Source organism: Anthonomus grandis, chromosome 2 (genome assembly GCF_022605725.1).
Source record: "Anthonomus grandis grandis chromosome 2, icAntGran1.3, whole genome shotgun sequence".
NCBI lineage: Eukaryota > Metazoa > Arthropoda > Insecta > Coleoptera > Curculionidae > Anthonomus > Anthonomus grandis.
The window spans coordinates 7939267-7953393 of NC_065547.1; the positions used below are offsets into that span (position 1 = coordinate 7939267).

Here is a 14127-nt window from a genome sequence, read left to right on the forward strand (position 1 = left end):
TGAACAATCAGGATGAAATAATTGTTTTATTAAAGGACTGGCAACCTAAGATCTTGTTTCTCAGTGAAACTCATGTATCAGAGGATATTGAACCCTGTGAACTTAATGTTGAGGGGTACAAACTAGAAAAGTGTGCGACAGACAATAATAGAACTGGAGGAGTAATTGCTTCAGTAATAAATGATCTTCGATAAATGTGTTGAAAATTTTGTTTGGTTGTTGTCCTTGGAACTGTCCTCGTCTGGTGTAAAGTATTTGTGTTCTGTATTGTACCATGCTCCACAAAGACAGGATGCTGCCTTTATTGAGTTTTTTGAAAACTACCTAGACGAGGTAAGCGATTTTAATGGCACTATTATTATTTTGGGAGATTTTAATCTGGATTTACTTAAAAACTCATTTTATGCTGACAAAATAAAGGATGTAATATTTTCCAGTAAATTTACACAAATTGTAAAATCGCCTACAAGAAGAGTACCTACGAACCAGGCGCTTATTGATTATGCAGTAACTAACGATAAAAATTTACCTCTTGAAGTTCATTTAACACCGAAAATCAGTGACCATTCCATTATCTCGATTAATGTTGATCATCAAAATATAGTGACTTCGAATATAACTACTTTGAAAAGATCTACTAAACATTATGACTCAGATCAATTGCAACATGATATTATTAGTACACCTTGGAACACCAGCATTTCAGATGTTAATTTACAAGCAGAAGCCTTCATCTTCTCTATCTACATCAAGCCTCAACGAAATGTGTCCCATGATCCCAGCTGTCACAGAACAAAAATATCAAGATAAGAAGTGGATTAACTCCGAAATTAAAAATCTAATGCGTGAGAGGGATAGTCTGTATAAAAGAGCCACTTTACATAGAAGTGAAGACATATGGGCAGAGTATAAGTCAAGACGAAATGCTATAGTGAGTAAAATTAGGAATGAGAAAGACAATTATTTTGCTGCAGCCATAGATGAAAATCGAAAAAATCCAAGGGAGCTATGGAAAAATCTGAAGACCCTTCTGCCGGGTAAAACTGAAGCAATACAGAGCGAAATTCTCTTTGGAACAAAGATTGAGACTGACGTGGCAGCAATAGCACATGAATTTAATAATTTTTTTATAGATAGTATTAGTGAGATTATTCAAAATATACCGCAACAAAATATAGTTAGCAATGCCCCAAGAAATCCAACTTTAACTAATATTCTCCAGAATTTTGAACCAATATCAATGGCTAAATTGAGACAAGTCGTTAATAATCTAAAAAATGTAGGCGGGGGTGAAGATGGCATCTCCAAACAGATTCTTTGTGATGTCTTTCATGTTGCTGGAAATAGGCTGTTGGTCGTCGTAAGCACCTCACTTTCAAATGGCGTCTTCCCGGAGTCCTGGAAGATATCAGCAGTTATTCCTGCCCCAAAGGTGCCAAATACCAAGTTGTCTAATGAGTTATCGTCCTATCAATACTGTTCCTATATATGAAAAGGTCTTAGAAGTATGTGTAAAAGAGCAATTACTGCAGTTCTGTGATAACAACCAACCTGGTTCCTAACCAATCTGGCTTTCGTGAACGTCATTCATGTGAATCTGTACTTCTGAATGTCTGTGATAATTTTTTAAAGGCAATTGACTCAGGTAATTATGTGTTGGCTGTGTATTTGGATTTTAAAAGGGCGTTTGAAACTGTTGATAGAGATATATTGTTGGGTAAGTTAGAGCACATAGGAATTAAGCTGAGCGTTTTAAAGTGGTTAAAGTCTTATTTGTGTAATAGGTTACAACGTGTGAAGTTTAAAAATGCTATGTCTGAAACTGTAACTGTCGATGTCGGTGTGCCCCAAGGTACTGTTCTGGGTCCATTATTGTTTTTATTTTACATTAATGATATGGTTAGGGTGGCTCAAAAATTAAATATTATTTTATTTGCTGATGATACTATGCTCTATAAAGTTGGTCAAAATCTACAGCAAATGGTTTGCGACATGAACATAGAACTTGGCAATTTGTTTGACTGGCTTTGTAACAATAAGTTAAGCTTAAATACCACAAAATCAAAATTTTGTATATTTGGTAGACGGTCGAAGACATCTTCTATTGACATTGAAAGTGTAAGTGTTTGTGTGGATGGACAGAAATTAGTTTACGAGGATCAAATTAAATATCTCGGAGTAATTTTAGACTCGAACTTAACTTTTCAGGCTCATGCGGATTATATCATGAGAAAGTTTGCTAAAAAGGTAGGGTTCATTAATAGGGTGGGACAAAACTTATCAATGAATACAAAAATAACGTTTTTTAATGCTATAGCTCTTCCTCATTTACAATTTTGTTTAACTCTTATATAATTTACCGCAATATAAAATCTCTCAATTGGAAAAAATTCAAAATAGGGCAATGAGAACAATATTGAGATGTAACCGCTATACTCCTATTAAAATAATGTTAAATATCTTAATGTTGCTTAATCTGATTTTGACCGTCCATCAACGAATTATGTTTAATGTTAATGTATTTATATTTAAGTTGAAGAAAGGCCTTTTACCTAATTATATATGTGATAAGTTAGTGCTATTTCGTGATGTCCATAATTATAATACTAGGAATTGTACTGATTTTATTTTAGCTCATAAGTGTAACACCGTTCAAATGCTTAATTCCGTGCTCTATAAAGGTTTGCTCGAATTTAATAAATTGCCTAATGACTTAAAAATCTGTAATAATATAAATAGTTTTAAACGATTATTAAGAGTACATATTTTAAAATTGTATTATTAGGCCCATGTTTTTTTTTATATTTAATTTTTGTCGTTTTAACCTCTTTGTATTTTATATGTAGCAATTTGCTAAATAAAGATTATTATTATTATTTTTATTATTTATATTATTATTATTATTATTATTATTATTATTATTATTATTATTCAAGCAACAAATTCTGAATTCCAAAAAATTGCCAAAAAATTTGAAAATTCACCGAATTTTTAGGAAATAAAACTTCAATATCGAAAAATTGCCAGGCAATCTAAAAAATTCACTAAATTTAAGAAATCCACAGAGTTTTTAAGCAACAAAGCCTGAACTTTGAACATTTGTCAGACATTTTAAAAATTTATTAAATTCGAGAAATTTTACGATTTTTTGAACAATAAAACCTCAATTTAAAAAGGTTGTCTGGAAATTTAAAAATTCAACGAATTTAAGAAATTTAAAGAGTTTTTAAGCAAGAAATCTTTAATTTCGAAAACTTGTCATAAAATTTAAAGAAAAATTAAAAAAACAAACAGGGATTTTTAAGCGACAAAGGCTCAATTTCTAAAATTTGTCAGAAAATTTCAAAATTCCCGAGTTTTTAAGCACCAATTTTTATAATTTAAAAAATTTAAAGAAAACTAAAAATTTCAAGAAATATTAATTTTGGGAATTTATCACAAAATTTAAACATTACTAACTGGTTTTAAGAAATTTAAAGAATTTTTAGGAAACGAATTCCTAATTTTACGTAAAGAAATTTAAATATTTAAGAAAATCAACGAACTTATGTATGAGTGATAAAAGGTTAAATTTGAAAATAAATCAAAAAATTTAAATATTAAAGAAATTCAATAAATTTACAGGGACAGAATCTCAAATTTAAAAATTTGTTAGGGAATTTAAAAATTAAATAAACAATGAAGCAACAAAGCTTCAATTTCGAAAATTTGTCGAAGAATTGAAAAAAAATCTAATAATTCATGAAATTTAAGTTATACTTAAAAAACAGAGGATCAATTTCGAAAATTCGTTTGTCCTCAAAATTTTAAGAATTACATTTTTTTTTTAATTTATCGGGAAATATAAGAATTCATAAAGCAACAAAGCATCGAAATTTGTAAAAAAAATCAAAATTAAATAAATTCGGTCTATCATTTTTGAATTAACAAAAAACCCAAATTTTGAATCAACAGTCTCATAAGTTCAAAAATCTTAGAAAAAAATTAAAAATTCAGGATTTGTCAATGAAAAATTTATATGCGGCAATTTCGAAAACTTGTCAGGAAATTTACAATATTTAAGAATTTCTAGGTCAATTTCGAGAATTTATCAAAAAATTTAAAACATCAAAGAATTTATAAACAACAACATCTCAATGGTGAAAATTTAAAAATGGTCCCCAAATTTTAAATATTGTCAAGAAATTTCGAATATTATCATTAAAAAAATTAAATTTCTACTGACCAAATGCTCATACCTCTCAAACCTTACAGACCTAAAAATTGGAAAACAACATCCTTTACTAAAACCATTAAATGCATCTTTTAGCATGTTTATCACACACTAATAAAACTCAAAAAATAAGCACTTTCTTAGAAAAAAAAACAATTTTTTTCTTTAAGGTTTCTCTTGGACACACAGCATGGGCAATATCCTTATCCTGGATAACCATAGCCTGCAGCTTTGGCTATGGAGGACCCATTAATACCCTACTCAGCTGCAAACTATTCTTACCATTAAGCAGACTTACTTACTGCGCTTACCTCGTACATCCCATCTTGATGTACCTTACCAGCCTTATATTGGACGAACCTTTACCCTTGCATGCGGTTTTAATTGTAAGATTGATTTGTATTTTTTTATATGTATTTTATTAATTTCTTTTTTTTTAGATCGTAGTTTTTCTTGGAAACTTTTTATCATCGTTTATTGTCGCTTTTGTGTTATCTTTAGCCCTGGAGTCGCCGGTTATAAACTTGATAAAGATGGTTTTATCCTGGTAGATTTGTGCCAAATTATTGTTTATTGTATTTTATAAGTGTTATATTTTTGTTATAAGTTAATAAATATATAAAATTACCAGTATAAAGGTATTTCCCCTTCTACTCATGATTTAATCTTTAAGATAAGATAACCCCTATAAGCTATAAAGAAATTATATTTGTATGTTCATTCAACAACAAAATGTTTCCACTAAATGGGTTAACAATTTTCATAACTTATTTTGTAATCTTCTCGACGACAGAACCATTAAAGGAAGATATAGAACGTCGATATCTTGTGCCCATATCCTATACCCTCTGGATTAGTTCAAACTATTCAAATCTTCCAGAAATTCACTCCATAAACGGAAATGTTCCAGGAAACTCAACATTTTATCAAGTTATGCAGGTAACGAAAAGTTGAAGGTTTCAAGCGGTTTTTTTTTGAATGAAGTTCCTTTAAGATTGCCTCAGGCTTATACCCAAAAAACTTCGAGTTTGAAGCCATAGAATATCCAAATCTTGGACATTTTATTACGAGTATTAATGGCTACACTCAAGATCCAGGAAATTGTGTTTACTGGATGCTTTATAATTTAACGTCGTTTCCTAATCCGGAATTGCCTCCAGGGGTTAGTCAACTTTCGCCATGGGGTAAGTACAATTATTAAGTATAATTGCGTTGGAATTGTTTCTAGAAGAAATTTAAAATATTCTGGAAACCTCAGATATTTTGAAAAAAAACCTTACATATCGTTTTCATAAGGTCATTCATTTTTTTTTCAAAAATCAGAGTTTACAAAATTTAGCATCCTTTGGAATTAAGTTTTTCAACAAGCATAAAACTCTCACCTTTCTTTAGATTTAAAAGTTCACTTTTAAAAAAATTGACATTTTGAAAAATGTATTTAATGATTGATTGATTTTTATTTACTTTTTTTAAATTTTAGTTTTTTAGTGTTAGTGATTTTTAGTTTTCAAAATAGTGTCTAAGGTCAGACCGAAATGCCCTGTAAAAAAAAATAAAAATATTAACGCATGTTGCTAAATAAATATATTATTATTATTATTATTATTATTATTATTATTATTATTATTATTATTATTATTATTAATGATATTAATTTTTCAAAATTTATTAATTTTCTTGAGTTTGTCCCATAATCTTTCCAATAAAAATTCTATAAATTATCTTTTTGAAATCTTTGGATGCAAATTTTTTAAATCAATTTAAATTTTCCCGCTTTTTTGGATTTAGAAATTGAGTTTTTTTATCCAGAGTCCTAAAATTGGTATTTTAGTTTAAATCGAAAGTAGAAAATTGTATATCTTTGCATTTTAATTTTTCGATAAGCTTTAAAATTAATTTTTTTTTTAAATTCAAAAACTTTTTTTTTTTTGAAAAGTGAACTTAAAAATTCATTAATTTTTATTTTTTGAGGACATTAGGAATTTTTTTAAAATCTGGAAATTTAAAATATCTATCAAAAAAAAAGATTATAAATCTATGGAAACAAAAATAATTAAGGTAAATAATGAAAAAAATCATTTGAAGCCATTTTTGAAATCTGTTCCCTTTGAAATTTAAGAGAATTAAAAGAAAATTTAAAGCAATTTCTTTCTTATTCCAAGAATTTAAAGGAATTTTCATAGGAATTTCAACTATTTGAAGACACTTTTCATTCCCGTGTCCTTCTTATTTTAAAGTAATTTTTTCCACATTCAAAATTTTTTTAAAAAATTTCAAATTTATTCCAAGCCTTTGAAGCTATATTAATGATTCCTGTATTATTTGCCTTTTATAGTGATTTCTTCCATATTCAAAATTTTTAAAGAATTTTTTATATTAATTCCAAGGATTTGAAGCAATTTTGTATTTCTTTCTCCTTTGACATTTAGTCTGATTTCTTTCATATTTCAAGTATTTAAACTCATTGTCATATTAATTCCAAGCATTTGAGCAATTTTTAATTTCTGTGCCTTCTAACATTTAGAGTGACTTATTTAAAATTGTGTTCATTTTCATTTCAAGCATCTAAAGCAGTTTTAATAATTCCTGCTTTCCTTAGGATTTAAAATAATTTCTTCCAAAGATTTAAGCTAGTTTTTATATTTATTCCAATCATTTGAAGTCTCTTTTGAATCCTTTGAATTTTGGACTCATTTATTTAATAATCTATTATTATACAATTTAAACTCGAAATAAAAAAGATAGACATAAGTAAAACTGGAATTTCGTTAACAAAACAATCTAACCTTAAGAATCTGTTAAAGAAATGAATTTCAGAAATTTCGAAAAATTTTAATCAATAATTTTGGAGACTTTGATTTTTATTAATTCTATCAAGTTTCCTAGATTTCAATAGCAAATGCGTTCAGCTTTCCAGATTTTATAAAAAAAAGAGTTTTTCAGGAAATCATATACTCTTTAACATTTAGGTTATTGCGCCCTTGTTAAGACCCAAATTTTGAAAATTTTAAAATTAATATTAAAACTCTTAGTCTTACATAACATTTTCCATAATTCGATTTGAAGCCTTTTTCTTAAAAATATTTAAAAAAGTGATAATAAAAACATGATTTTTAAACATCCCCACAATTTTGTCTCGAAATAAAAAAGTAACAAAAATAAAGAGACTTTTCAAATTCAAAAATTATTGCACAAATTAAAAAGAACTGATAAGTTTTGGAAAATTTGTTAATTGTCTAGTTGAGGTTTTACAAATTTTTAAAAAGAGAACAGATTTTTTTTGTTTTTGTCGATATTTGAATACTTATGTAAGAAAAATCTATGTGGAAATGTTGGGGGTTTTCAAAAAACTTAAAAATCTAAGAGAACCATGATTTTACAATCATAATTTATATAATTGTTGTTGAAAAAAATATTAGACAAGCTTTCAAAAAAAAATTTATAATTTTGGAATATATATGATTTAAAAAAAAATACAGATTTTTAATATTAATTTTAAAACTTTTAGAATTTTAACATTTTCCATATTTCAAAGTGAAGCTTTTCTCTTAAAAAAAATTATAGATAAATTATTTTTTAATATCCCGACAACAGTTTCGTCTCGAAATAAGTCTATTAAGTCTATCTAAGTTTATTATTATTATTATTACTATTATTATTATTACTATTATTATTGTTATTAATATTAAATTCAAAATTTCAACATTTTTAAAAATTTCCTCATAAGAAAATAAAAATCATCCAATCTTACGTTTTTCAATTTAAAAAAAAAAGAAAATTCCTGAATCTTATTAAAAAGCTGAAAATGTTGGGATTTCTCAAAAAATTAGAATCTAAAGACTCGGAAAATTGAACTTTGATTTTAAATAAGTTTCCCGAATTTCGATAGCAAGACAAAATTTAAATTAACAATCTGAAAAAACACTCAACTTCTTAATAAAACAAGGGCTGCAAACTTTGGAGTATTTCGGAAAATGTAAATTCGAAAATTGCAGAATTTTGAACAAATTATATACAATTATTATAGAATTGTATAGAATTATTTTTTTTGAATTTATTGGACAAGCTTGCAAAAAAAATTCACGAACTTTGGAAAATCAATTATTTTTGCTTACATACAGGGTGTCCGGAAAAAGGAGGCCAATCCGCCGGCCACATGTAGGGAGGACCAAAATAATGCGACTTTCGTAATGCCATTTTTTAATTGAGCGCTCGGTATTCAATTTACAGGGCGTCAAAATGAGAAATATAAAATCGTTTTTTTGAAGTAAGTCGAGTGTTTCATAAGATATTAAATTAAAATTTGGTGTGAGGAGGTTTTTTAGAACGAGAAATTGAAATCCGTTCACGGATTCGCTATATCTTGTAGAGGGCGCCACCTGCGGTATATTCCATGTGTTAAAACTACCAAAACTTTTTTGTACTACTGTATAATAAAGTTTTAGTAAAAAAATCAAATTATTCAATATTTCCTTGTAAAAAAAGTATTTTTAGTAAATGTCGGCCTGAAAATCCGTTAATGAGATATCTTAATTTTAAAATCTAGATACTTCTTTCTAAACAAACTGGCTGACCTCGGGCACCACCAACTTTTTACGTACTGTCAGTGATAAATTTAAACGCTTCTGACGGTCTTAACAAGCTTCTCAATTACTCATTAAATAAATCTACATTTTTTAATTACATATTTGTATTTGGTGTGTTTTCTTACAACTTATAAAACCATAATGGCCCATAAACCAAGAAACGTACACTTTTTCGAATTGGCAGATATTTGTTTGGTAAGTTTTAAATATTGTAAATAGTAAATATCTGTCAATTCTCAACTAGGAAAATGTTACTCCAATGCTATTTTAGCCGCTAGACGCTATGCCCAGACATTCCCAAATCGATTTCATTCCAAAAGAAAATATTTTTTTAAATTTGATTACCCGCCTAAGGGAGAAGTTTCAGCGAAAGACGGAAGGGTAATTGCGGCCCACCTCGTGCGGTTCAACCAGGGCAAGACGAAGACATTTTAAGAATTGTCCAAGAATCACCATACATTAGTACTAGGGTTTTGGCTGAATGGATGAGAAATATTGGGAAAACCGAGACACAATATTTTACGGAGTCAACAACTTTACCCATTTTATCTTCAAAAAGTACAAGGTCTTTTACCCGACGATCCCGAGGCAAGACTTGCTTTACACTTTGGTGTTTTTTCCACAACAACTGACCATCAAGTGTGGGCAGTTGTTGTGGATAACTTTCTTTTAGGACCTGTCATTTTACCAGGTAATTTGACTGGTGATTCATTTCTGTTGTTTCTACAAGAAATACTGCCCGATTTGCTTGATGATTTACCTCTTCATTTAAGACAAAATCTTTGATTTCAACTCGACGGTGCCCCGGCTCATTTTGCTATATATGTTAGAAACTATTTCCATCAAGTATTTCCTAATCGCTGGATTGATCGGGGTCGAGTTGCTCCTGTTCCGTGGCCACCCCGTTCGCCCGACTTTACACTATTTGATTTTTCAGTCTGGGGATGTGTGAAAGACTTTGTGTATATGGTTTCGATTTTAAACGAGGATCATTTAAGGGAAAGAATAATTGCAACTTGCATTTCAGGTTGAAACCAAATATTTTATACAAAGCCTTAGATTGTCTTTAATAAAGAGGGCTCGTATGTGTATACAAATGAATGGAGGTCACGTAGAACAAATAATCTAGGATCATTATTGTATAATTTTTATTATAATAAGTAATTTAGCATTAATTTAGAAAAATAATTTACGTTTATTTTGTTAACTTGTTAAAATGTATTTAGATTTTAAAATTAGGATATCTCATAAACAGATTCTCAGTCCGACATTTACCAAAAATACTTTTTTTACAAGAAAAGATTGAATAATTTGAATTTTTTACTAAAACTTTATTATACAGGGGTACAAAAAAGTTTTGATATTTTTAACATATGCAACCTACCACAGGTGGCGCCCTCTGCAAGGTATAGCGAATCCGTGAACGGATTTCAATTTCTCGTTCTAAAAAACTCCCTCACACCAAATTTTAATTTAATATCTTATGAAACACTCGACTTACTTCAAAAAAACGATTTTATATTTCTCATTTTGACGCCCTGTATATTGAATACCGAGCGCTCAATTAAAAAATGGCATTACGAAAGTCACATTATTTTGGTCCACCCTATATGTGGGCGGCGGATTGACCTCCTTTTTTCGGACACCCTGTATAGATTTAAAAAAATAAATTCTTTTTATTTTTGGCAAAGTTTCAATATTTATCGTCCTATAATTTATCCAAACTTTCCAAAATTCCCAAATTTTCCTCATAGAAAAATAAAAGACAATTAATCTTAAAACAATCTCTAAAAAGTTAAAATTTTTAAAAAAGTGAATGTCTGAATTAAAAAAAAAAATTGTAAATTTTGGAGTTTTTCGATAAATTAAAAATTTAAAAATTTGAAAACTTTATCAACTTTCACCAACTTTATTTAATTTTAACAACAAAACTTTGGTTTAAATTAAGACTTTGCAAATGCCAAAAAAAATTTAAAAAAAAAACAATTTCTAAATTTAAAGGGTGCTGGAAATTTTGGATTTTTCGGAAAATTTTAACCTAAGAAATCCAGAATATAAACTTATTATTGGGAACAATTTTACATGAATTTCCAAAAAAAACATGAACAAATTTTAGATATTCAATAATTTTTGTCTAATTAAATTTTTATTAGTTTTGATGAAGAATTAAAACTCCCAGATTTTTAATATTACCTAAAATTTGCTCATAATACATTAAAGATCATAGTAATTTTCAAGCACATTTTTCAAAATCTCAAAAACTTCAAATGGTAACTATACCAAATTAAAATTTTACGGATTCAAAAATTTTAAATCTTTAATTTTTATTTGTTTTGAAAAACTTTCTTAAGAAGAAAGTATTTCCATTTAAATTAAAATGTTTAAAAATTGCAATATTAAAAAAGACTCAGTTTTTAAATAAGAAGAAACTGATAAATTTTACTCAAATCAAAATATGGAAAATTATTTTTAGTAGGGGAGAGAGGGGTAAAATGATCCCCCTAAGAAAAAAATACTTTAAAATGGGAAAATATTTTCTTTAAACTTCAGTTTGATAGAATAGGCCTATAAAAGAGTAATTTCTCTTAATAAAACCACACTTTTAACAAAAAAAAATTATTTATTTTTTAAAAATTTAACAAAATCATAAAAGTCGCAAAGGGATCATTTTACCCGCGTATTGGGGGTAAAACGATCCCTTCTACAAAAAACTTTAAAAAAATACTCTGACAGTATAATACCGAGATAAACTGTATTTAAAACCTAAGCTTTCTCTGAACTTTTGCTAGTGCTAAAGGAACATCGGGGCAATGTTCGCAAATAAATTCATCCTCATCTTCTTCAACCCCCGCACACAATTCGTGAGCCCATTCTAAACACTTTTTGCATTGAATCCAACCATCAACTGATGTAAAATATTCTTCACAGCAGTAAAGACAAGTTGGATTTGTCTCGTCTTCCGAATCCGAAGAGTTGGAAAGGCTTTCTTTTATTTTATTTCCATTTTTCGGCGTCTTCTGCTTTAGTGTCTTCTTGTAATTTCTCTTTTTTGTTTTAATTAAGTTTTCTTTTACTACCTTTTTCTTGATACTTTCTTCAAGCGCAGTTTTGTATGGCGTGCTGGTCAAGACTGCACTTCCACAAGACTTTCTCTTTCTTGTGTTTCTCTTGCCTTGAATTTTTGGAAATGGTTGACATTCTTGTGGTGTCACTGAAAAAGATGAATTTATTTGTTCATCTCGTTTTGAGCTGGGCCCAGGCTCAGGATTCAAGTACGGATCGTTTGAATCACTAGCATCATTATCAGAAGCTATATTGGATATATCTGTCAATAGGTTACATGGATTGGAACCTGGTGCCACATCTTCTACAGTTTCATCAGTCTCACTAGGTATTTGATCAGTTACTTCAGCGGCCAAAAAGTCAACATCTGAAAAAACCTCTGAGTCAAATGGAAATATGCCAGTTTTACGAAACCCGTTTATCCCATTTGATGGTATGCAAGCCTTTAAGTAGCCTTCGCAAAATATTTGACTTATTTGAAACACCGTCACGGTTCTACCAGGATGATGGTTTAACCATTTTTCCAATGCTTGGTCTAAATAAACACTAAGGGGACTCATAACAGTAATGTCCAACGGCTGCAGCTTGTGAGTACAGTGTGGAGGTGAACACAAGATGGTTACAAAGTTTTCTCTGCCACTTAAAATAACATCGAGATTTCTTGAGTGCGATAAATGTCCATCTAATATAAGTAACACTGGCGCATCCTTACTCGGCTTGACGAAAGATACGAAGTGAGTAAACCACTGCTTAAAAACTTCCAACCACTTTCATTACACGCAAAAATGGTACCCGGAGGAGCTCCATCTGTTAGTTCCGCCTTCATTCGCTTTCTACTAAAAATAAGCATCGGTGGGACAAAACTTCCAGCAGCTGATACACAAACCACCGCTGTTGTCGAAACCCCACGCTCCGCTGATGTTACCCTTGCTTGGCACTTGTTTGGAACCTTTTCGTGCCAATATTCTTGAGTTTCGCCCAGGAACAGTAGAAATCGAAGTCTCGTCTACGTTAAAAATTCGGTGAGGCGCATCATTATTTTTAGAGTAAATCTCTTTCAACAAATTGAAGAATTTTATCACAACTGGTTTATTAAAGGCTCTTGCCCTAGCAGCTGACGTCGCTTCAGGACACCTCAAGGAAATCTCTGGATGTCTTCTTCTAAAACCGCTTAACCAATCTTTACCAGCAGCTTTTTCTACATGAGAAAACTTGTGGGGAATTTTGTTCTTTTCAGCAAGTTGATAAGCTAGTTGTCGTAAATCACGAGTTGTGAGTCCATACATCCTGCTTTCAAAATCTAGGATATGAGTTACTAATTCTTGCTCTTGTTCCGGCAAAAATACAGGGTGGCAGCTCCCAAGTGACTTTATCTCTAGCTTTGCTACCTTATTTTTGTCCATTACACGCCGTTTAAGCGACATTCTTGGTACGTTAAAGATTCGAGCAGCGATTTTCACAGGCATTCCTTGCTTAACTTCTGCTATGGCATTTTTCATGTGCTTAGCATCCCAATTTTGCCTATTTGTTATTCGCTTATATGTTCGTGGCATCCACAATACGAGTAACAAGCAGTAACAATACGACGTAAAATGAGTTTGTAAATAAAAATTAGGATCTACAACAATTTGGTAAGAACTAGGGGGTAAAATGATCCCTTTTTTAAAACGGGATCGTTTTGCCCCAAAGTGACATGCAGCACCATTTGTTAAATGAAAATTAATTGACATATATTAATTGAAAACAAAAACCACAAATCAACTCAGCATCCCTTCCTCGACAAAACAACGTAAGAAGAAGATGGATCAGTTGCACTGTTAAAAAAATAAATAAAACAAAACAAATACCTTACCTTATATTATAAACGTAAAAAACACAAGTTCACGTAGAAATTATTGGATTCGAACTGAATCGCAATTCCGATTGTGGTCTATTTATAACCTCTTCGCCTAGAACATTGTTGCCAATATTACGCTTATTTTGCATAAAATGGGAACTTTTAAATTGCGGGATCATTTCAACCCGCAGGGATCATTTTACCCCCCTCTCCCCTAAGGCTAAGATTTTGGATTTCAAATTTCAAAACAGAGTTTTTTTCAAAAATCTGGAAAGCTGGGCGCATTTGCTAACTAAATTCTAAAAATTTGGCCAAAATGTCCATTTTTTTTTTCAATTCAAAAACTTTTTTCTACCGGTTTTTTATGATCAGTCTATTGAAAGTTGGTTTAAGATTTGAATGACAAATTTTGAATCTACTCCAAACTA

The 14127-nt window shown here is 29.8% G+C and overlaps 1 protein-coding gene across 1 annotated transcript in view; it reads left to right on the plus strand.

Moving 5' to 3' along the window:
* Positions 1-14127, plus strand: part of LOC126748829 (nose resistant to fluoxetine protein 6-like) — a 38453-nt gene that overhangs the window by 23896 nt on the left and 430 nt on the right. The window contains exons 10-12 of the mRNA XM_050458319.1: positions 4384-4599; positions 4654-5152; positions 5208-5397. Coding sequence (XP_050314276.1) covers positions 4384-4599; positions 4654-4764 — 327 coding nt within the window. The 3' untranslated portion in view covers positions 4765-5152; positions 5208-5397. The remainder of the gene's footprint in view (positions 1-4383; positions 4600-4653; positions 5153-5207; positions 5398-14127) is intronic.